This window comes from Ammospiza nelsoni, chromosome 13 (genome assembly GCF_027579445.1).
Source record: "Ammospiza nelsoni isolate bAmmNel1 chromosome 13, bAmmNel1.pri, whole genome shotgun sequence".
Taxonomy (NCBI): domain Eukaryota; kingdom Metazoa; phylum Chordata; class Aves; order Passeriformes; family Passerellidae; genus Ammospiza; species Ammospiza nelsoni.
The window spans coordinates 2,710,769-2,734,322 of NC_080645.1; the positions used below are offsets into that span (position 1 = coordinate 2,710,769).

General features: G+C 41.6%; 2 protein-coding genes across 2 annotated transcripts in view; both read right to left on the bottom strand.

Annotated features, from left to right (window-relative positions):
- Positions 1-2,675, bottom strand: part of DYNC1LI2 (dynein cytoplasmic 1 light intermediate chain 2) — a 29,405-nt gene extending 26,730 nt beyond the window's left edge. Inside the window, exon 1 of the mRNA XM_059481178.1 lies at positions 2,595-2,675. The gene's annotated coding sequence lies outside the window, so the exon portion shown is untranslated. The remainder of the gene's footprint in view (positions 1-2,594) is intronic.
- TERB1 (telomere repeat binding bouquet formation protein 1) lies at positions 578-21,175 on the bottom strand. Its single transcript, XM_059481766.1, has 21 exons — positions 21,131-21,175; positions 19,023-19,080; positions 17,975-18,085; positions 17,666-17,794; positions 17,097-17,228; positions 16,591-16,651; positions 16,380-16,495; positions 16,114-16,236; positions 15,439-15,591; positions 14,264-14,395; positions 12,741-12,866; positions 11,613-11,770; positions 10,539-10,894; positions 8,949-9,010; positions 7,864-7,956; positions 6,357-6,527; positions 5,220-5,300; positions 4,157-4,273; positions 3,657-3,769; positions 2,830-3,129; positions 578-691 (listed from the first exon to the last, which is right to left on the bottom strand). The coding sequence occupies exons 2-21, from the start codon at positions 19,054-19,056 to the stop codon at positions 578-580; spliced, it is 2,682 nt and encodes an 893-aa protein (XP_059337749.1). The 5' UTR covers positions 19,057-19,080; positions 21,131-21,175.
- Positions 21,176-23,554: the final 2,379 nt, after the last annotated feature.

The window sequence follows — 23,554 nt, forward strand, 5'->3', positions numbered from 1 at the left end:
CGCCTCCCGCACCCGGCACCGCTCGGGAACCGCTCGGGAACCGCTCCGGAACCGCCTCCCGCACCCGGCACCGCTCTGAAACCTCCTCCCGCACCCAGCACCGCTCCGGAACCGCTCGGGAACCGCCTCCCGCACCCGGCACCGCTCGGGAACTGCTCGGGAACCGCCTCCCGCACCCGGCACCGCTCCGGAACCTCCTCCCGCACCCAGCACCGCTCCGGAACCGCTCGGGAACCGCCTCCCGCACCCGGCACCGCTCGGGAACCATTCGGGAACCTCCTCCCGCACCTGGCACCGCTCCGCAACCTCCTCCCGCATCCGGTACCTGCTCAGGTACCTCCTCCCGCACCCGGCACCGCTCCGGAACCTGCTCCCGCACTCGGCACCGCTCGGGAGCCATTCGGGAACCTCCTCCCGCAGCTGGCACCGCTCTGAAACCTCCTCCCGCACCCGGCACCGCTCAGGAACTGCTCAGGTACCTCCTCCCGCACCCCGGCACGGCTCGGGAACCGCCTCCCGCACCCGGCACCGCTCCGGAGCCTCCTCTTATATCCCGGGTACCTTCCCTGGCGCTTGCTCAGGTACCTTCTCCTGATCCTCGTTCCTGCCCTGGTCCCTCTCCACAGCCACGGTCCCCACCCTGCCGCGCCCCCGCCAGTGCAGCCGCGGTGCCGGCAGTGCCGGGGCAGATCTGGATGAGCACACCGTGTAAATTGTTGCTGATTGATCAAGCTGTCATTACCACCCCATCCTCACACCCCTAACACCCTCTGTTTGACCAACAGAACCAGGAGAGCATGTCAGGGTTTTCACAAATGGACTTTCCTCGATGGTTTGTCAGTAATTCTAGCTTTTCAAAGTGCTGGAATACTGCCCTGGGTGGCCCAACCGGCCTAAAAGTGACATCAACTATTCTCATGCAATTTTGGTTTTGTGGTGCCTGTTACATGTGGATTTCCAAGCACTTGTGCAGGAAAATTAAACTGATCAAAACTGTGCAGTCAGTCCAAAGGAGAGCAAAAGACTGACTTGCACAAATTCACACCTCAGGTGTTGACTGTTCCTGGTCCATGACTTCCCTTTCAGATCCCACCAGAATGTTCCAGTGATGTGGCTCCAGCCCCTGCCTTCTGAGAGGAGGTAAAACACGAGCAGAGGTTGCCCAAAAAGGCAGCAGGAATTCCTTCCTTGAAAAGCCTCAGAACTTCACAAAGCACTGAACAACTTGAATAACTTTGACCTCAGTCCTGCTCCAAAGAGAGGAGACCAAAGGCTCCACAGGGCCTTTCCAACCTGAACTTTACCTAAGGTGAGGTAAATGGTCAGTATTGCAACATTCTCACCTTGTGGCAAGTAAAGATTCACACCTTACACATTTTAGCCACTTGAGACATATTTCAGATCTTGACAATGTGGATACTGATACACATTCAGTGAAAGGATGAAGTCACAGATTGTCTGGACTAGGCTGGTGTCCCAGGGAAAACACCTGGAGTGTGTGAGGGACCTCAGTGTCCTCCTTGGGGACACTCCACCTCAGGAGCCCTTCTGGCTCCCACTCTGCCAACAGTTCCACTGATACTCAACCCTGCTACTGGCAACAGCTCCACTCAGAGACATCTTTTATAGGTGTTTCAATATTTTAATAATGAAACCCCCAAATTACAACAGCTGAAAAGACTGGAAGGCATATTTACTGCATCACTGGCATCATCTTTATTGCAAGTCTCTCAGGTTTTGGTTACCTTGCCTGTTTTCAAGCATTTAAGCCACATCATAGTGAAAACCTAGTGCTAATACAATAACTAAACCTTTTCCATAATAAAATAACTATTGATTCATCCTTCCTTTACCAGAACAAGTAAAAAATACAACTGAAATACTAAGGCTATCACTGAAAAAGCGAGTTACCAAGGCTTTCAGTAAAGCTTCCTATAAAAAATGTGTAATTAGCAGAAATTCTGGTTCTGCTCACTTATTTGAAAAATACACCAGAAAACAGTCCAATTATAAACAGAAGCCAAATTCTACCAGTACCTGCTCAGTCCAACAGTGAGTACAGAATTTCTGCAGCAGTGAAAGATTTGCCTCCTCTGTGCAGCAGTGTTTAACCACAAATTCAGTGTTTTCTGTCAGAGACCTTTTTCTGCACATGCAGCATATTCAACACGTGACAAAATATTCCACCTGCTTTAAACATTTTACTAATTAAGAGGAAACAGATTCAGACACAACAACATTAACAGCACTTCCAGACATAAAGTATTCATTTTAGCAATATATCTTTTTCTTACAAATAGCATAGAGCAAGCGACAAAAAGTTAACTCAAAAATTGCACAATCAAATACTCAAGAAGCTTAAGTTCCAAATTAATGTAATTTTTACCAATAGAGATTTTGTTGTCTACGATAGCATTACTTAAATAAACTGTCAAGTTATAGTAAATTAAAACTACAATGCATAACAATTCTGTCAGTTGTCACTGAAAAACAGGAGTCCAAGCCAACCTAAATTCTCCAAGGGCCTGAGTTGTTCTGGTAATACCTCACTGTTACAAAGGCTGTTCTTGAACATTCTGCAACAAAGCACTTACAGATGATGTTACTGATGTCCTTTGTGGGCTTTTTTCATCTATAAAATGGAGATAAAAGAGAAAATATCAAGATAAATGTTGCCCCAAACCACTGCACAATTTCAGACCAGCTATCCATAGACAAAGGCTTGTCATTTAATTGCTCCCATGGTCTCCAAAGCACAGGAGCAATGCTCCCTGTGTGAGGGATGCATGGATTTATCACTGGGAAACTGCTGCAGAGGCTCTCACAGACCAGCATCACAACAGAGGCTGGGCAGAGAGGAGACCAATTTCCTGATAATTGGAAGCATTTGCCATCAGTAGAAAATTCAGTGCTGAGTACCTGCACCTGTAACCTGTAGTATTTCTTGGAAAGGTCAACGCTTGTCCGGCCTTTCTGGAAAGGGTAAGACCACAAAATCAAATTCCAGTGGTTGCCCATCTTCTGGACGCCTTTCAAAAGGCAGTTGATTTCTTCAGTTGTGAAATCTTTTCGGACTCTTCTCTTGTTCAAAGGTCTCGTGCTCATGGCCAGGGAATACATTTCATTGCCCTGCAAATAATTATTTTGGTGTTATTAAGAATGATGTAAATGTACATGCTATTTTGCACGTTGAACTAACATATTACTGGCAATTCAACATTTAATAGTTGTACAGAAATGGTCCCACTGGCAAGGGAACAATGCTTCTCCAAGGTTTCTTCACTGTCACTACTTACTAAAATACAGTATTTTTCTGGGATCTTCATTTCTGTTGTGCCTACATAGTTTATTCTTTTAGCAGGTTTATTCCTTTAGGTTTCTGTTACTTCCACACTGTGCAAATCTTCATCAATACAGGAAAAATCAGACCTTCAGATCCACCGTTCTGAAAGTATGTCAGCTGAAAAATGCTGAACTCAATTCAAGGCTAAATCAGTGTGACTGGAGTAGAATCAACACAGGAATATTACTTTAACAAGGTTCATTTTGCTACTAGGCTACTGTTAAAGGTGACTAAAAAAGAAACTACGCAATTCCTACTTTTATTTGGCCATTTATAAACATGTCAGTGCATGATTAGGCTGTGCATAACTAACCTCATCTTTGTCAAGTGAATGTGTGCAATTTTCTTTTAAATGCTGACATTTCTGGCTGCACATCTCTTTGACTCTCTGTCTCTTCTGGTTAGCATCCTGGGATTTTTGTAAAGCTACAAAATTGTGAACAAGGAGGCCACTTAGTCACGTTAAGCTAACTAAAATCTACTGAAAAACTGGATATAAAACTGTAAAGGAGCATTTATTCTAATTAATCTGAATATGTAAATGTTGCTTTGTTAATACTATCTCATTCTCCTTAGATCTTTTTCTCATAATCCACATTAAGACATAGGGACTATTGATGAACCAGAAGCAAATAATAATATTATTGATGTTCAAGTTGATTTCTGTGAGAGAAAGTGTAACAGTTTATTTAAATTTACAGCCATTTATCTCCAATAGCAAGGACAGGTACTTCTCTCAATGCCCTGACCTAAACCCAAATACTGATCTTTCAGATGTGCATATCAGAGAATTCACTTTCTGATAATACTCACAGTTTTCATAAGCAGGTGTCAAGTTATAGCTGCTAGTCCACCTAGTAGTATTCCTACTATATTCATCTCTCTTTGAAGTATTAGATTTGTCTTTTCTATTTGGAGTCAAAAGAATGCCTTAAAAAATAAACAATAAAACATTACACACCTTTATGAGAAAAAACCCAAATCATAAAACAGAGGTTATGTTTTAGGAATTAAAATTTAAGCGAGAGTTATTTTTTGAGCTATACCACTAATCTGGTCTTGGAAGAAAGACTGGAAAATTCAGTTTACTTCAGCTTACAGGAAATGTGTACTTGCTAAAGATAAGACATTGTTCTAATGGGCTTTCAAGATGAAATACAGTTGCTTTGGTTGTTTTTTTTTGTTTTAAAATTCCTTTGTGGTTTTCATAAGACCAATTACTCAATTACTGAATCTGATGGGGAAAAATATAAACAAATTTTAAAATCAACCTACTAGCTTTTACTGGGCATAAATTAAATAAAATAACCATGTGAACAAGGCTTTTGACAATACGAGTACTAAAAATAAATTTTTGGTGGGAATTTCAAAATTCAAATTTCAATTCTCATTTCAAAGAATTCATTCTTAAGGATTCCCCTTGTAGCTGAGTATCACAAGCCCCAAGTCCTTAGCAGAGCTCCCAGCAGGAACTGGAATGAATCTAGTGGAATAACATGTTTGGAACTGCATAAGGAGTGGTGCTGAATCCAGGTTCAGGCAGCTAAGCTCTGCTCTGAGCCTGACTAAACCTCTCCATTTTAGAAAACAATGCCACAAAAAACTGAGGAATAGCAAATGCCATGGAAGTAACCCAGACAGGATTCAAAACAGGATCAATACAGCAAGTGCCTGATAACTTTGCAGGGAAATAATGTGCATTACACAATTTCATTATTATAGAGTATGCATCTTCTGGCCTAATAATATACAGATTGTTCTCAGAATCTAGAGGGGAAAAAAAAATTTCTATTCACAGTCTCCCATTATAAAGTTCTGCAAAAGAATTAATAGACAGTAAGGGCTTTTCAAACTAGTTTCTGAACCAAGCCCTTACTTTGGAAATGATCCTTCTTGCTCCTAAAAGTTGGTATTTCTTTATGCAGCCTGTCTTTCTCTACTGAGGCCAGCGGCATTTCTGGAAAATATAAGATGAACACCAGTACAAATGCCAATAAGTAATAACTGTTTAATTTTCAGAATTCATTCTTTAAACCAGAAAAAATAGAGGATGCGCTTCTATTTAATTCATTAAGATCTCTAAGTATCCTAGACTCATAAGTGCATCAGGAATGGTGTGGCCAGCAGGAGCAGGGAGATCATCCTTCCCCTGTGCTCAGCACTGCTGAGGCCTCACCTCAACTGCTGTGTCCAGTCTGGGCCCTCAGCTTGGGAAGGACCTTGGGACACTCGAGAGCATCCAGAGGAGGCAACGAGGCTGGAGAGGGGCTGGGAACACAAATCCTGTGAGGAACCCCTGAGGGAGCTGGGAGTGCTCAGCCTGGGGAAGAGGAGACTCAGGGGTGCCTGTATCACTCTCTACAGATCCCTGAAAGGATAGTTGTGGTCAGGTGGGGTTGGTCTCTGCTCCCAGGCAACAACTGACCGAACCAGAGGACACGGTCTCAAGCTGCACCAAGGGAAATTTAGGTTGGATATTAAGGAAGGTTTTTCACAGAATGAATGATAAAGTTCTGGAATGGTCTACCTGGGGAGGTGGTGAGTCACCATCCCTGGATGCATTTAAAACAAGGCTGGATGTGGCACTCAGTGCCATGGTTTAGTTGAGGTGTTGGGGCATGGGTTGGACTCGATGACCTTAAAGGTCTCTTCCAACCCAGTCATTCTGTGATGCTGTGAATACTGAATGAAATTACTTTGGTGTGATGTCATACATTTACTCACACATATTTCAACTTAACACATTCCTTTCTCTTAGGACTTGACTAATTCTGGCAAATGTGAGAGTCTTATGAAAGCCTATAATGAGCATCTGTCACCATGGCAAGAAACACACAAAGTCCTTCAAAACAGGAGTGGCCAGTTCTGATCTCACTTGGTACAAATCACTGTAAATCAAATTCAATGAGTGAGTTTCAAACAGCAAGACAATCAGAAATAAATAAACAAAAGTTCAGAGCTGTAAATGCCATTCTAAAGCAATGGTTCCAAGTACTGAACATAAACTCCATACTCTGGTGAGTTGCAGATCTGTTGCTGTTTCCAGCAGCCACCCTGCGGAGCTCCCCTCGGTATCTTTCTTCAGCCTCCAGGATAACTCTGTGGTGCTCACACCTATGCAGGCATCTGTGCAACATCGTGGTGAAGGTTTTGCTGTTCAGGGACAGTCCTCCTGCTGTACAACCTGGGAAAAACAGGATATTGCAGAAATAGCAATCACGGCTTCTAAAGGAGCCACCACAAAGTTCAGGGTTTTATTTTGCTCACTAGGATCAATTTGACTTCAGGTTTTCCATACTCATGGTGCTTTTATGTGCCTTCTTGAAATACTATGTATTTGTTCTCTTAGAAAAAAAATGGTTTCAACATTTTATGGGACTAAGTTATACTGCACTTCCACTCCAGAAGTACTGAGTGGGGCACAGATCCTCTACAGAACTACAAATATTGGTGGGATGGGAAGACACAGGCCTCAGTTCCATTTGCACATTTATTCAGGAGCCAAAATATATATATTATGTGCCATATATTTTTTTAAACTTTGTGTTGTAACAGGCATGAATGGTCTCACAGGAAGCCTTGCTGTTCATTTTTGAGGACATTCCCTAGGGTAATTTATGCTTTAAGATATCCTTGGATGCTCTCATGGATGCCCTCATACATCAGCTGAAGGAGAACTTGTGTGAGGAATCACAGGAAGGGCACAAGTCCATATTTGTAACATTCTGCCTTAAGATAAAGCAGTGCTAAAGCTCAGCTTGAATTTAGTTTGACAACTCGGATAAAAACAATGTTCAAACGTGGGTTATGGGCTGCTTTAGGGGTTCTTTTGTTTTCTGTGGGTTTTTGTTCTGTTGAGGGTTTTTAAATAAAGGAACATTGGCTTGATTACAAAATCCACTCACAAATCCAGAGTACCACCAGCATTCTCATGACCTACTGATGGAGCAGGCTGAGGAATCAGAGCTTGGGGTAACAGAGGGCTGGAGCTGTGGATTACCATGAAACAGCAGTGAGGGAGAGAGAGGGGCTGCAGAACACTGAGGAGGTTTAGCAGGCAAAGAAATGAGGGAAATGAGCAGGGCTACGTGTTCTTCCTTCCTGTCTGAAGGCAGAGAAAGGAGCAAAACACCTGCTCAAGTATTCTTCTAATTATTCTTCTAATTAATTCAAGTTACTGTATGTTCTGTTTGTCAGCAAACCCACATTATTACATGGACTGAAACTGCAATTTGTCAGTTTCATTTCAATATTTATCTTTTATATTGGAGGTAGAAAAAAGGAAGGGAAAGGGGAAAGGGGAAAGGAAAAAGGAAAAAGGAAAGGGAAAGGGAAAGGGGAAAGGGCAAAGGGGAAAGGGAAGGGGGAAAGGGAAAGGGGAAGGGAAAGGCTTTGTTATTACATATCAGGTAATAGAAAAGATGTGTTACAATTTCTGTCAAGACAATCCACTTACTGCACTGCTGACTCTTTAAGGCTTTTTATGTACACTGGAAAGAAAGATCTAAGATAATACTTACCCAAACACCTTAAATCTGCAATTTTATGGGATGAAGATACAGCTGAAGTACTTTTGACTCTCTCAGTTTTCTCTGAGCAGAATGAATGTTGACCTAAATGAGGGAGGAAAAAAGTCACTAAGGAATATAATCCATCTTTTGCCATGGTAATCATGCATCAGCGCAACTACATCCAACTGCATTTTCTATTTGTAGATTATTAAAGTATAACTAATAGAACAGCAGAAATCCAAATGAAATTGCTCAAGTTAAATGCCTCACATTGACATTTCTGTAATTCCAGAATAACCATATTCAATTAAATGTTTTTTCATTACTCTCCCAAAGGATATTACCTCAACTTGTAGATAGCAAATGAGCCCAGTAAACCCATATTCCTTAACCAAGTGCTATAAACTTTATTTTTGTTTGGAATCAAGTGCTGAAAAATGTAATGTATTGGAATAATACATATTCTCAGTTTAAACAGGTGTAACCTGGAGATCAGCTGGATGCCTGTAAAGCTCCCATTCTGGCAAACTCTAATCTAAGGAATACTTAACAATTTTATAAATTAACAGGAAAGTAAACAATGAATAAAGATTTGATTGAACTGATCCCAGTTCTGAAATAAATGTATCAGGCCAGGATTAATGCAAATCTGGAAAACTCTTCTCTTAAACACATGTTCATCATGTAGGAACAGCATCAGGCAAAAGTCACTCTCACAGGCAGGTTCTATCCCAGCCTTACAGGCACAGCACCAAACCTCCATTTTCTGTTAGTGGCTTTCACTGGTCATTACAGATTAAACACTAAACTTAATCTCTGATACATTCATTTGTACAATTAAAATCAGTTTAAAAAAACAAAGCTAAAATACGATTTAGAAGAAAAGTAGGATAAATATTCTCCTGATAAAATTGTGTACAATATAAAATTCCAACACTATGCAAACCCATTGAAGGATATTACACATAAGGCACCTCTGTGATCTAATGTTACATAACAAGTGATAAAAAGTAGTGATAAATGTACACAAAACTAATTAAAATTTCATTAAGAACAAAATCAGCTCAGAAAGGAATATGTGTAGCTATTTGTACCTGATGTGCATGTCTGTTTCATATTTTTAACAGTCTCTGCTGGTTGTTTAAATAACTGTTCACTGGGAAGATCAAAATGTAAACAAATTAAAACCAATAGACCAATAAAAACAATGTACGTTTACCTGCAAATGAATACACACATTCCAAGGGCACAACAAAAAAACATATTAAATATATAAAAGAGAAAACTCTAAAAAAATTATTCTAATTATCCCAAGTTACTGGACTTATGGCACCCAGCATGTAAGCAGTGCATGTTAAAACCTGTTTCCCAGAGATCTGTGCCTGGCATTCTGTGCAGTCTGTCCAGCAGGGAGTGCAGAGCTGTCACTGGTTTCCTGCGTAATTTGCAATTCAGATTCACATAAAGATTACCAAGTGCACATAAAGCTCTCACAGAGTCTTCAGAATACTGTACCCTTCACCATTTGCAGCACTCTAAAAGGCAATTGGTTTTCTTCTTTTCTTAGATTAATTAACTTCTGTGCAACCAACACACTGCTATGATACCCTGATGGAGCATTTTTGTGTCCCTGACTCCCTCTGAAAGCCACAGGAGCAAGAAGCCTGATCCATGGTCACCTTCCAGTAACTCCTGTGTTCACACAAACACATATTCAAAACTAGATTTTTTAAAAATTAATATTTTAAGAATTTTGTGCATCAGAGCCCAGAACAACAACTAAAGCAGCTGTGAAATTACGCTAACCAGTAGCAAGGCAAAATTTACCTGAACGTACCATGGAAAATATCCAGGCTCTTGGTGATTTCTGTGCTAGTTGCAAAGTAACAATATCAGCAAACTGCACAGAGCAAGGTGCAGCCAGACACACAAAAAAAGCACAAGAAAAATGTGGAACTCAAAAAGTCCAAAACAAAACATACCCCCCCCCCACCCCCAAAATGTAGTTTTGCTTATACTTTTCCATTGACTGTCTTGAGGAATATTCCAGATATAAACTCAAGAGAATGGAATCTGTATTTATCATTGCAAGTTAGCTATCAATAATTTTGGGGTTATCAATAGGAAAGATAAACACAAGCAGCAAAAGAAAATTAGCATCTGTGTGAGAGCAATGAGCAAGAGAACAGTTCCAAATAGGGCTGTTCCACCACTGGAACATAAGGGGAGAACAGCAGAGGTGCAGAAACTTTTCCCCCTACTTTGCAGACACTCCAGTTTAGTATTTTTCCAAGCAGTTCTCTACCTGTTGTTTCCCTAGTAAATGCACACTATAGAAACCATTGTAGTTTTGTCCAAACCAACAGCTGACATCTTGATCTGTTACACCAGTGAGAATTTTAGGGCAAAAGCCATGGATGATTTTCAGCACTATGCTGAAGGCATTCAAATGTGCCCTAAAAGAGGCACTCTGTCCAACACCAGCACTCAGAGAGCAGCAGCTTTACAATGACTGTAATCTTTGATCTGTGACCTCAAAAACAATCTCTGATGGGCCACCAAAGGGCTACATCTTCCACTAGGAAAAACACCCATAGTTAGTTACAGGTAATTAAAACACCTGTCAATCTGGAATGACTAAAGAAAAGCAACTTAGTATTTCTGCTTAGGTGTAAAATTCTCACCCTGCCTGAAGATCAGACCGACTTTTTCCACAAGCAGTTTTCCCATTTAAATTGTGACTCTGAGGCACACTGTCTGTTTGCAGCTCAGTGACTGAACATGGAATGTTCCTCTGTTCAATTTGCCTGGTAGAAGCTGCATCCATAGTGTTCACTGTTTCATTTTTTTGTGGAGCAGAAGTTAGAGATGGAGCAAGAACCTGATTATTCAACTTTGAGGTCAACTGTGGACAACAGACGACTTTCTGTGTTCCTTCTGCGTACTTCTTTGGATCAACAGGTTTCACTTCGTGGGATTTTAATGCTTCAGAACTGGCTACTGAAGATTCATCTACAAATATTTCTCTTTGCACTCTTTCCTGTATTGAAAAGTACTGATTAGTGACTATGTGAGCTCCATAAAAATGTTAAATAAATCCAGTGCCAGGATTAACTACATAGTCTAACTCTGACAGTTCAGCAAATTCCAGAAAACCCTCTGACTGAGCTGAGAGCCAGCAAGACAGCAATGCCACTGAATGTGTTGAGGGGGTACTTCCTAAATGCTAATTTCAGGCTGAAGCAAGGAATTGGCTACTAAGGTACTGCTAGAAAGTAAGAGGCATCTAAATAACTCATAAACTTGCTGTTCCAAACCCACAGATACATAGCAGCTTTAGAGCACATGGAGAAAATGAAACAACTTTATCTCAGCCTATGTTTGCATTCTCCTTTATCATCTATCCCACCACAGCCATACAACCCTGAGCATTCATGCATGCAAATATTAAAATTATAGGTTTGAATGTCCAGCAATTAAAAATTATTTCAACTTCTTTTTCTATCTCATAGAAAATCTGGGGTTACAATAAACAAGAGCACTTCATACAATACAGATGCCTCCATTCTCTGCACACCTGTAACTCAGTCTGATCTACAATACTGATAAAAGCTGCAGGCTGTAGTTTCACACAAATCCAATGTTTTTTCCTGGGATTTTTGCTCACATGGAAATTATCTTAAGGATTTACTTTCACTTTCTCCTTAAACTCTGGAAAGGTGTGATTAGTTTTATACTATTTTGGTAAACAGACCAACCTCATTGTGCTGTTTTTCAATTGAGTTTATTCTGTGTAAAATTTCTTTTGCTTTCTTCCAGTAGTCTTGCAGACATCTATTTCTGACTTGCACATCCAATTCTTCTGCATTGTTCACATTTAATGAGTTATCATATAATTTCAGAGACAACTGTTCAGCTTTATAAAATATAAAACAAGATTAATATTTCAAATTTTATCAAGTAACATTTTGAAAGTATTTATTATATTTAGTACGCTGAGGGACAGCCCCAATAATTTAATGCAAAATAACAATTTTTATAAAACTTAAATTTATACATAAATATTAACACACTTGAAATATACACTGCAGTTACAAGAGGTGAACTTGCAATTATAGCTCCTATAAACAGTTTTCACAGTGATGCTGTGGAAAAAAAAAAAAAAAAGCTTTTTCATTGAATTAACTCTGGCTTCTTCACCAGTATGAGTTTCTGCTTTTTTAAAAAACAACTCCATATTAATGGACACTACAAATCTCCACACCTCCTCAATCTTACACAAACCTCTCAGTTGTGCTTGCAGCACAGAAATGTAGATATCTGTTTGTTTTTTCCTAATTGGCAACTGCACACCTTCCACGCTCTAGAGATTACAGGACAAGGTCTCCCTGTTTCATGGGAGGGATTGTACAGATAAGTAATAAAAAAACTGAGAGGGGGGACCTAAAAATACATCCTATTTTAGAAAAAAAAAGATCAAGATTTCTTAATATTAGAAATTAATGTAGACACAGTGATTTTGGGCTTGATTATCTCATGGTTTATTCTCTCCCTCTAGTGGTACGTCCCCAGGAAGAGAGTATCCACTGGGTGTTAAATGACAGTGTTTGTATTTTCCACACAATTTATAGATGGGAAAACTTTAAGAACTGGCCCTACATGGAGAGGTTTCACAAATGCATTTTTGCAACACTGTTGGAATTTTTACTTCTCTTTTTTCTGCCTAAGTCAGTTCTTGATGACAAAAAAAGCAACTTTCTGTGCAGAAAACAAACATCTTTTGGAGTACACAGAATTACAAAGCTGCTGCAGTTAAAATCACTTGGGGAATAACACAGAGATGGAAACAATCACTCTCATTTTTAAAGCAGTAACAGCAAGCTTACTCATTTGTTTGCAGTTCTGCAGCACAAAAGTAGCAGCTTTGATGAGTTCCTCGTCCTGAGATTCTGTCAATACCTGAATCATAAGTGGCAGACCATTGTTCTGAAGCAGCTCACACTGGTTCTCTTCTAGAACAGGACATGGTAAAGGAAAGCTTTGGTTTTAGCCCCACACACCTCAACCTTACAATAATTTTAGGGGCCAATACTGGCAGCTCTCTGCAAGTTTCTGTAGAAAGAGAGATTTGCATCCCAGACCCGAGCCTGCTGCAGAGACAGCAGGAGTTAACATCCCACAGGATGATTTGACCAGAACTCAGATTGCTGTAAGAAAACTGAAGGATGACTGAGACAAATTATACCATGGAGTTCCAAGCTCATTTAATTGTGGCCTAAAACATTTGAATAATGACTCCTGTATTTCTTTTCCATTACCTGCTCTTGGAGTAGATATGTGACATTTCTGTGAGGCCTGAGATGAGGAAATATCAAAATCTCAAGGTTTATAATGAGCAAAATCAAATTAGTAGTTTAATCCTGGTCTAGCCAATCTGTTCCTCCTCATTTATTATATAATTAGCTGAATTTTTATTGTGATCTCATTCGCATATGTATTCATGTAACTGATAACTTGCTAAACATAGTTCTTTCTTCTTTAAACTCAATTAAAAAAAGAAATTAAAAAATTTAACATTTTTATTTTGACAGGGTTGACATTTTAAGAAAAACCTTTTTTCTGTTGAAACAATTGTTCAATAATTTTTAAATAATTTTTTGATTCAAAAGACATTTTCCATTAAGTCTTGTTTCACTAATTCTTAATGAAAAAATGTCTGTTAAAACAAATTTATGACCGATTGAGCTAATTATTGAACATGTCATTGGCACTCAGAGGATGAAAATCAACTAGGATTTTTGAACATAAGGCCTTCATCTTGTTTATCTAAACATAAATGAGAAAAAAAAGAAGTACAAATGAATTTCCCTTTCTCTTTGCTTGCACTACCACAAAACACCAACTGAAGTGCTGTATTTGTACCAGATATGCTTGGACAAGCCCTGAGGAACATGACAAAAACATTTCAGGGCTACCTGCTGCTTCTGTGTCCTGAAACCAATGCACTTCCATGGCTTTTACAAATAGCACTGGCCTTGTAAGCAGTGGACAGAAGCTGTATGTGCCAAGGACCGTGAAAAAGAGAGCTCAAGAGAACTCATTTGCTGTGTCTGCATTGTAGTAGCTTCCAGCTCTGGATTAATTATTCCCTGTGACACCTAAGCCCAGCTCTGAATTCTTGCATATTTAGTCTACTTTTTTAAAGCTACTAAAGACACTTGCTGCTTACATGCTTTAAAATTTAACAATGGAATAATTTAGAAAACTTTTTGTCCAAATACTGACATAGTATTATTTAACAGAACTCTCTCTCATGCCCCAGCCTTGATGAAGTGACACCACTGGGGGAGTCAGGAGATGAGAATTTAGGAGAAGCTGACAGACAGTGAAAAAAAAAAGCAAATCTTACCACAAACTTCAGTGCAGTGTCCAATTGTTAGAATAATACTGATTTTTTCTCCTGTGCTCAGTGTCTCGTTGGACAGCAGCTTCAGCAGCTCTGACACAGTGTGATACTTTGCCAAGACAACACCCATGGCAGCTGTTTGTTAAAATAATTGGAAGGAAAATAAACGAGATCATGAGTGTACAGGAATTGAACTCTACAAACCCCTCAAAGCCTTGGGCTGCTCAGCCCTGCCCTGCTCCACGTGGAACAGCTCAGATTGCCCCATGCCTCCTGTGCTGCTCCCAAATGCAGCCCTGCCCGTCCTCCCAGCCTGTGCTCCATGGAGGTGAGGCAGAAGATCTGATGGATGAGGGCTTTGCACTGTGCAGCTTTTGCAGATCCCTGCTGAGTTTCTCCTTTATCAGCTCCAGCATGGAGCCAGAGAGAGTTGAATAAAACAACAGAGTATCTGCCATAAAAGAGCAGGGGGCAAGCCCTTCCTGGCACTGGCAACACCCCTGCTGGTCCATCCACGCTGAGGCCTGGTGCTGTCACACCCAACTGATCTGAAACTACCCTCACAACTAGTGCAGGATGATGCTTTTAAACTTTTGGGAACTTCCATTTGAAGCTCTTATGGCAGAAGTGGGAGATACACCAACCATGGCCACAGCACAGGTTGATCAGCATCACAGGTTTATGCAAACCTTCTGTGGAAAACACAAAACCTCATCAGCAGAGCAGTACCCAGCCAGCAAACCAGAGCAGAGTGTGCTGTGCAGAAACACCACATTGGTTCAGCTCCACCTCTGAATGATTAAAGCTTCCTTAAGCTACACTATTTATTATTCAGGCACAGGCCTAACTCCAGGATCCATGACTGGTCAAACCCAGGCCCAGAGCTCAGCTTTACTTACCCAGCACAGGCTGTAGCACCTTATTTTTAATTTTTAATTTTCAGTTGAGTTTAAATTTCACTGTATTTATTTTAGCAACAATGGGACAGTAATCCACCTCAGATGAACTGAATCACTCCCCACTTACACCTCTGAGTTTTAAAAAACACTGCAACATCCACTGGGATGTGTACAACTTAACTGCCTTTAAGCATTCATTTCTGCAACTTTACCACCAGCACAAGACTTTAAAAATTGCATTTTAAAATTACTATAGATAACAAATGTCTTTCCACTCACAGTTATTAGCAATACAGGCATCCAGAGTCTTTGTTACTACCACGGCAAGTTTCATGCTGGAGTGACTCAAACAAGAATCATGCATAAGCTCAAGGAGAACTTTGGCTAATGTATCCAATCCTCCAATAGAAGCAAAATACTTCTGCACATATGCTTGGTGGAAAAAACAAAAAATGTGATTTAAGCGACAGAGTTTGCAAATTATTTTAGCATTTCACTGAGTAAGTCCATTAGAGTTTTTCTGTGCATGTGTTAGTCATTACATTTCTTATACAACAGAAGCTGGATATACATTAATCTCATAAAGAAATGCAGTGACTGCATATAAAATAGTTACAGGAAAACATGACCCTAGTATGTGCACACAAATGGCAGACATCATGCCCGAGTTCTACCAATCAGTCATGTAATAAGGACTTTAATTTAGACACACTTTTAATCAGAACAGCTCCAAACAGTTTTACTGACCCTAGGAAATGTCACCAGACTGTGGCTATCTGTGGACATGAGCACAGCATAGTGTAAGTAAAGATGTGGAATACAGTGGTCAAAGTCGGAAGAACAGCAAATGACTTTGTTAGAGATAAATTGACAAGAAAGAAAAAATCATTTAGCTCTCTAATTAAACTTCCTTTTATCAAATGCAAAACTGTGTAAAGCTTGAGCTGCACTTACAATTATTTGCAACAGTGAGACCAAGAAATGAACAAATGGGACGAACTATCTCAGGCTCTGTGCAACTCTCCAGCCACTCTTTGGCATGGGGAAAAACTGAACAGCAAATGTTTTGATTATCTTCTGCAAAAGTAAAAACAAATTACCCCAAATCAAAACACAATCATTGAAATCAACTTCAGCTGAACAGGAAAAATGAAACCAAAGTGTTACCGATTTGGAGAATATCTCTGAACTTCCTCCACAATTTTCAGAGCAACACGTACCGTTCTGGGGGTTGTTGACACAGGCACAGAGAGTGCTGCACACTGAGCACCAGAGCTGATAGCAGGGATCAGAGTTTTCATCTGACACATTCTTCTCAGACGTGGAGAGAGTTGTTCTGTTCAAGACAATGCAAGCAAGTCCCAAATAGTCAAGGAAACACAGCTGCTAACCAGTCCATTATCTGTCTGTTTGAATTGCAACCCTGTTTACCTGAACAACTGCAGCAGCAGGCTGATGCAGCCTGTGTCTCTGACACAGGTTTGCCCATTTTCTAAAAGAGAACACACACAAGACTCCAGAGACAAATGCAATTGCAGACAAAATCTTAACAGCAAGTTTAATTTACATACATACATTCCCTTTCCCAAGCACATATCCTCCCCAGAAGGAAATACAAAATCATATCAACATGTTGGTAAATAACCTTTCTATTCCTTCTATTCTAGTCTCTCTTTCTAGACACTCTCAGAAACTATGGGTTTCCATTTGCAAACTGTATTTTTAGAACTAAACCACGTTCTGCTGTTTAAGAAAATCCCAGTAAACAATGACATACTTTGACAATTCAGGTTCAGTTACATGCAAACATTCATCTTTATAAATTAACTTCACCAAAACATTGCTTATTGGCTGTGCCAAATTTTGGACTGCAGATTGGCAAATAGAAAAGGAATGTTGTTGTAACACAGAGGAAAAAAACCCATTTTTTTACTTACTATTATTTGACACCAGAGCTAAGATGACATAAACAGACATTCTTTTCAAGTTCACACCAGAATCCTTTTTAATTAAAAATAAAATGAGGTCTTCAAACAGTGCAGAAGTACACAAAGTCTGTTGACAATACACTGGAAACAGAAAGTGAAAACCATTAAGTGCTAAAGTAAGCCACTCATCATCCTAAATTATTAAGTCTCAGTTGTGGCCAGTACTTGGAGAGCAGAGACAGGGCAGGACTATGCAGTGCCTGAGGGCTTCCCCCTGGCAGTGAGTTCTACACCAAGCTTTGGAACAATCCAGGAGCCATTGAACACTTGCTGCTGAGGGAGAGGGGAGTGCAGGTGTCTGCAAACTCAAAGACACTCTGTGTGCACAGGGGAGCAAGGCATTGACCAAACCCAGGCGTGGACAGGGCAACTGGGGCACCCTCACTGCCCCTGCTCCAGCTGACAAGCTTTTAGTTTCATTTTGTGAGACCAAAAGAAAATGGAGACAAAGCAGGAGCACAGGTAATGACAGGGGGCCATAGCACGCTCAGAAATACAAACAATATTATTTTTATTACCATTACTCTCTATAATAATCCCCAATGTAAATAAAGCTGCTTCCTTTACGATGCAATGAGCACTGGACTTGGCAAGGTCATTTATAAACATCAAACCACCAATTTCTCGCAAGTATTCGCTCGCTTCACCTACAAGAGGAAAAAAGAGCAGAAACTTTTGCTTTTGTTTCTCTGCAAAATGAAAGGCTTCTAAGATTCTCCGACACCTCAAGCCTTATGTCCTCTAGACATTTTTACAGTGCCCACCAGTTCTTGGCATATTTGGTGATCATAAATGACTGCATTGGTTTAAGGAAAAGCCTTTCTTACTGTTTTGCTGGCAAATGGAATAGATAGTGATCAAAGCCTCCTTCTGAGACAGAGGGCAGTCCATCTGATATTTAAGGCATTCAAGCAGTAAGTTCAAATCTGTTTTCATATCTAGGAGCAAACACAAAAAACTTCATTAAAATTGTTATATTTTCTAGATATTAATCTAATATAACCTGTCCAAAATGTAGTATGTACATGCATTTTAAAACGGGGGGAAAAGTGAGCCAAAATGGAGCCACACCACTTCTATTCAGCCACAAACAACAAACCTAGAAATATTTCTGTCCATAGTTTGTTATCTGAGCATGATTTCCTTTGCAGAGTAACAGCCTCCTTGTAATATTTCTGGCCTTTAATTACTAGTAATTCTTAGTAAGTCTGATGTAAACTACTAAATATTAAATTCACAACTGCAAGGTGCGTTAAGTGTAAATAATACAGAGCCCTTAAAGTATTCAGAGTGCAAATAAAATTCAGAGTGCAGTTGAAAATCTCTGGAGCAGTAAGGAAAGAGCCCAAGAGCACAAGGCTGCTGTGTGGTACTGAGTTACAGGAGACAGAAACCATGCAGCACAGCAGCACAGCCCTCAGTCAGGTGCTTGGAGATGTAACAGAAAATATTCTCTGCCTCCTACATACAACCCTGGGTGGGTAAAACAGACTTGGAAAATCTGCTTCTTAGTCTTTGGGCTATCATTAAAAGACTGACTTGGTAATTATTTCTAACAGTGACAGAAGGTATTGTTTACTGTAAACCCTTACAAGGTTTGAAGGTTCTTAAAGAAGGTAAAATACAATAAAAATGTGGATAAATATTAGCAAATAAAAAAAAAAGTGACTTTGTGGTGGTGTGTCTTACTCTGAGTGTAGGTTTGGCATTGGATGTACCCTTTGCATATCCAATACAGTATCCAAAATTTGGCAACTAGGAAAAAGCACATTTTCCCAACTGCTCACCACCCCCCAACAGGCCTATCACTAAAGTCTGCTAAAACTTTGTAAAACTGATGCAGATTATAATGATAAATTATATTAGATATCTTACCACACTGACTTATCTGCACCTTTTGAGTGTTCATTTTTGTTTTATCTCTGTTCTTGTTCTACAACAGCAAGGAAAAAGTGTTTTCAGTTCTGTTCAGATTAGCAGCGTTTATAATATATGCAGTATAAATTACATCATTTTTCTAAAATGCACTTTTCCCAATTTTCTGCTTTTACTCTGTCATCTCTCACACACAGTTTAATGTATTCCTGTATGGCAAAGTTTTCCTTTGGAAATGATGTTGTAGTGCGTTTTTAAGTTTCTCTTGTGTTCCCCCATTTTATGTATCATTCTCCTGTTGTCCTTGTAAAATGGTTCTTCCCTCCCCAGTTTTCCCGCCACAGCTCTCCTGACAGTTATGTTACTGTGGTTACCCCTGCCCCCTTCAGTTGTCAATAGTTCAATTTATGTAACTTCCCCTCCCTCATTTTACCATATAAGTAAGCTTTTCCTCCTCCCTGGGCTCAGTCAATCAGCCCCCACTCCTCCCAGCTTTCGAGAACCTTCTTCTCTTTGGGGGATGCAATTGGCTGGGGTCCCGGGGCTCCTCTCTAACCTTGTGTTTATTGGATATGTTTGCATGTCAGTTATGTTGTGCATCTCCCTATATGTTTTCCTATTTGCTAGCGGGGTTTCCCTCCTTTCTCCGCCCCTTGCCTTTAAAACCTCGCCTCTCCCCTTGCTCGAGGCCATTTTGCTGGTCGTTGCCCTCCATCTGTTGGTCCCTGCCATCCTTCAATAAACCGACGTTAACCCCCAGCAAGTGGTCGCTCCCTTTCCTCGTCTCGTCCAGCGTGTATAATCCAGTCCGCGATCCGGCCCAGCCCGAGGCCGCGATGCCAGGGGGGGCTGGCCTCAGATGCAGCGGAGGCGTCGGCAGTTTCCCCTCTAGCTAGCCGGACTTTGAGCCGCATACGCGTTCGCGCAAAATACAGTATTTTATAATAGCCCTGCATTTGTAACTATCAGGTTATCTTTGGAGAGTGGACAAAGGCTCAAAGCAGAATCATTGTCATCTTAATGAAGACAGCCAGCCCTGCTTTCTCTTGGGAGTTACTAATTGCCCCCATTCCTTTGCTGCTTCCCTTAGAGAGTGAGAATTGAGAGACTTCAATTCCCTGCAGCCTTTCAGAAGTGATAACAGACGTGCATTTCATTTTCCTACAAATCCAACCCTGCCACAAGAAAAAGCTTGCCAGCCTTCCTCACCTCTTTTTGTCCTGCTGCCACCACTCTGCCAGCCTAAGAAAAAACAAAACCCGCCCAAACAAAAGGAAGGCTGCAAAAATGAGTTCACTCTGGAGCTAACTGCTTTTCAGAAGAGTTTAATTTAATACATGTTTATACAATTACACAATGTAGGAAGCACAAGGGGTTTAAAACTGTATGTATACAAGGGCACATCTTGACTTTTTCCTGGATCTTTTGCAACCTACAGAAGGTACACAAAATAGTGTTTATAAGCCGGCCTACATTAATTAGATGCAAACAGCTCACCTCAGTTGTTGCATCACAGAGCAAGGTGGAAAGACAAGCAACTAGATTTATCTCAACAAACAGCTGGCAAGTGTTGCATATGAAACTTCTCCATCAGTTATGGCAAACAACCCAGTAACATTGCTTCAAACCTCAGAAACCACTCCTGGGGAGAAGCGCAGATCTGTCAGTGCGTGTGCTCAGCAGCACTAGAGCACATGGCTGGCATGGCCAGCAGAGCAGCCAGCCTGGGCAGGACTTATCCTTCGAAACCAGGGACCAAACCCAGAGGGGACAAGTGCGCCTTGTTGGCCTCCTGTGGAAACCAAAGACCAGAGCAGCAGCTAAAGGCCGTGAGGACGCTGCGCTGTGGAACAGGACTTGGGGCTGTCCTGGCCTATTTCAGCTCCCTCCTCCCTCAGATGAGCCCTGCGTGATTTACAGCTCATTATCACAGCTCCACTCTGAAGCCTTAGTAAGCACTCCAGATCAGCCCAAATATAAAAGCGAAAGAACATAAGAAAGAGGGGAGGGGGATGAAAGGCAACAGTCTACTGATGAAACAGCAGCTGCGTTCTTGAGTGGGAAGGTTAGGGAGTCTCGAGGGGGAAAATGGGGCACGGCTCGAGTACCTGTGGTCCAGTGGCGCGGGTGGCTCCGGGCAAGCCCCGAGGCGAGGCGGGTGCCCGCTGCCGAGCGCGGCCCGGCTGAGGATGGGATCTGCGGGCTTGAGGGGTGGGATCGCCGGACTGAGGGATGGGATGGGGTGGGATCGTCGGGCTGAAGGACAGCGGAGGCCCCGCCGGCCTGAGGGCTGCGATCTCGCGGAGCTGAGGGCAGAGCCCGGCCCGGCCCCTCAGGAGCCGCCGCAGCCGCAGCGCCGCCCGAGCCCCTCAGGCGCGGCCGCCCCTGGACTCGGGACAGCCCTGAGCCTTCCCCTCAGCCGGGCGGGAAGCGCTTGGAGTTGTAGAACCGGCAGGGGTGAAAGAGATCTTTAAGACCATCAGTTCAACGTCAGGCCAGCACTGACACTGCAAACGCTAAACCACTAAACCATTTCCCAGGGTCAGATCCAGAGGCCTCTTTAACAGCTCCAGGGATGGCAACTCCACCCCCTCTCTGGCCAACCTGTTCCCAGGCCTGAACTCCTGAACAGTGAAATTTTTTTTTCTAAAATCTAACCTGAATTTCCTCTCAATGTGAGGCTACTTCCTCTGGTTCTTAGTGCATAGCTAATAGCTGAGTTTATTAGAAATGCATTCTTTTATACACCATTCTGATAGAGGTGGACCTGATTGGTCTTTTAATCAACACCTTGTCACACCATCTGCTAATGAAGAAGACACCCTTTGGTAAACCTCTTATGAAAAAACAACTCTTCAAAGCACCAGCTGTAATTGCCTGCAATAATTTCTGAGATGGGAGTCATTAGTTTCAGCTCTACCTTCCCAGATTAGGTAACCCAAGTAATATTTCATTGGGAGAAATTCCTATGTCCTTTCTTGGAGCAGTTCTGATCCGTAATAATGCTGATCTGGTTTCAATCATTAATTTGGTAATACGGTTCTTAAGGATAGCATTCATTCTCTCCACACATCCAGAGCTTTGAGGGTGCCACGGGGTATGGAATTTCCAATTTATGTCTAATGCAACACATAGAACATAAAATTTTTTGAAGTAAAGTGTGTTCCCTTACCTGAGTCCATTCTTTCAGGTTATTGCATATCTGGGAATGATTTGTTCTAATAGCATCTTAGCCACTTTGGAGGTAGTTGCAGTTGAGATAGGAAAGGCTCCCAGTGGGTGAGGTGATCAACTGTTCCAAGAAGATATTTCCATCTCTGTATTTTGGGGAACTCAGTCTAATGTATTTGCATATTTTGAAAGGGTCTAAGGGCTAGAGCTCTTCCCTCACTAGGGTGTTTTCTCATCACTTATTTCTCTTTGAACAACTTCAACATTGTCCAGTCACTATTTGGCTACTGCAGAGACTCCCTCACAGCAATAAGTTCTTCAGAATTGATCATACAGTGCTTGAGCTCTCCAGTGCATTCCTTGGTGTAGCTTAATTTCAATTACTGTAGCAATTGTTTTATTCATTATTTGCCTCCCTTTCCTGCCAGCTGTGACTGGAACTACAGCAAAGGGAAAGTGCCTGCAGCCGAAGGAAGGCTGTGGTTGGGTATCTGCTTCTGTTTGTTGTTGCTGCCAGTGTTGTTGTTTGTTTGCCTTGCCGTACATACTGGCAAAGAACTTCTCCCATATCTTTGCCTGAAAGCCCCTTAATTTCAAAGTTATAATAATTTAGAGAGGAGGAGGTCACATTTTCCATTCCAGAGAGGTCCCGCAGACACCTGTCTTTCCAACCAAGACAAGCTGACGGTTAGCCATGTATTAACAATTGTTTATTAACAATTAATTGTTGAAAATGAATTATTATCAATCTAATAAACAGTTATGTAGGTGATTAAAGGTTGGCTAGAGGTCTTCACTGGAGCTCGGAAGGGTAGCTGCAGAGGTCTCTGGTGAAGGGGGGGAGACCAGCAGCAGCAGAAGGCACGATGTTGCTGCCTCCTGCAGGAGCTCCAGCTGACACAAATGCTGTCCCTCAGGTGCTGGTTTCCAGGGCGCCTGATCCTTGGCTCCCTGGCCTTTCTCCGTCTGCCCTACCAAGAATCTTCTGCTCCAAGGCTCTGCCTTTCACAGTCACCTGCCTCATCTTCTCAGTTGGATTCAGGTTAGAAATTCTAGGAAGAAGGGGACTGGTATTAGCCAGACAAACATTCCCAGCCAGTTGCTCTGCAACTCGCACAGCAAGTTGCACAGTGTTGCATCCTCTGTGCAAGCAGCATGCAGCAAATGAAACAAGCTGTGTGGAGGCTGCAGAGGTGCAAGGGCAGGACCATGACCTGTTAAGTGCCTGGGGACCAACTACAGCACACAGGGTTCAGGCAGAGAAGCAGGCCTTGCTTGTCTCAAAAGGAAGCAGAGCTAGGGACTTGCTGGTTCCTGGATCTCCCAGATTTTGCAACCTTCCAGCAGTGTGATGTTCCATA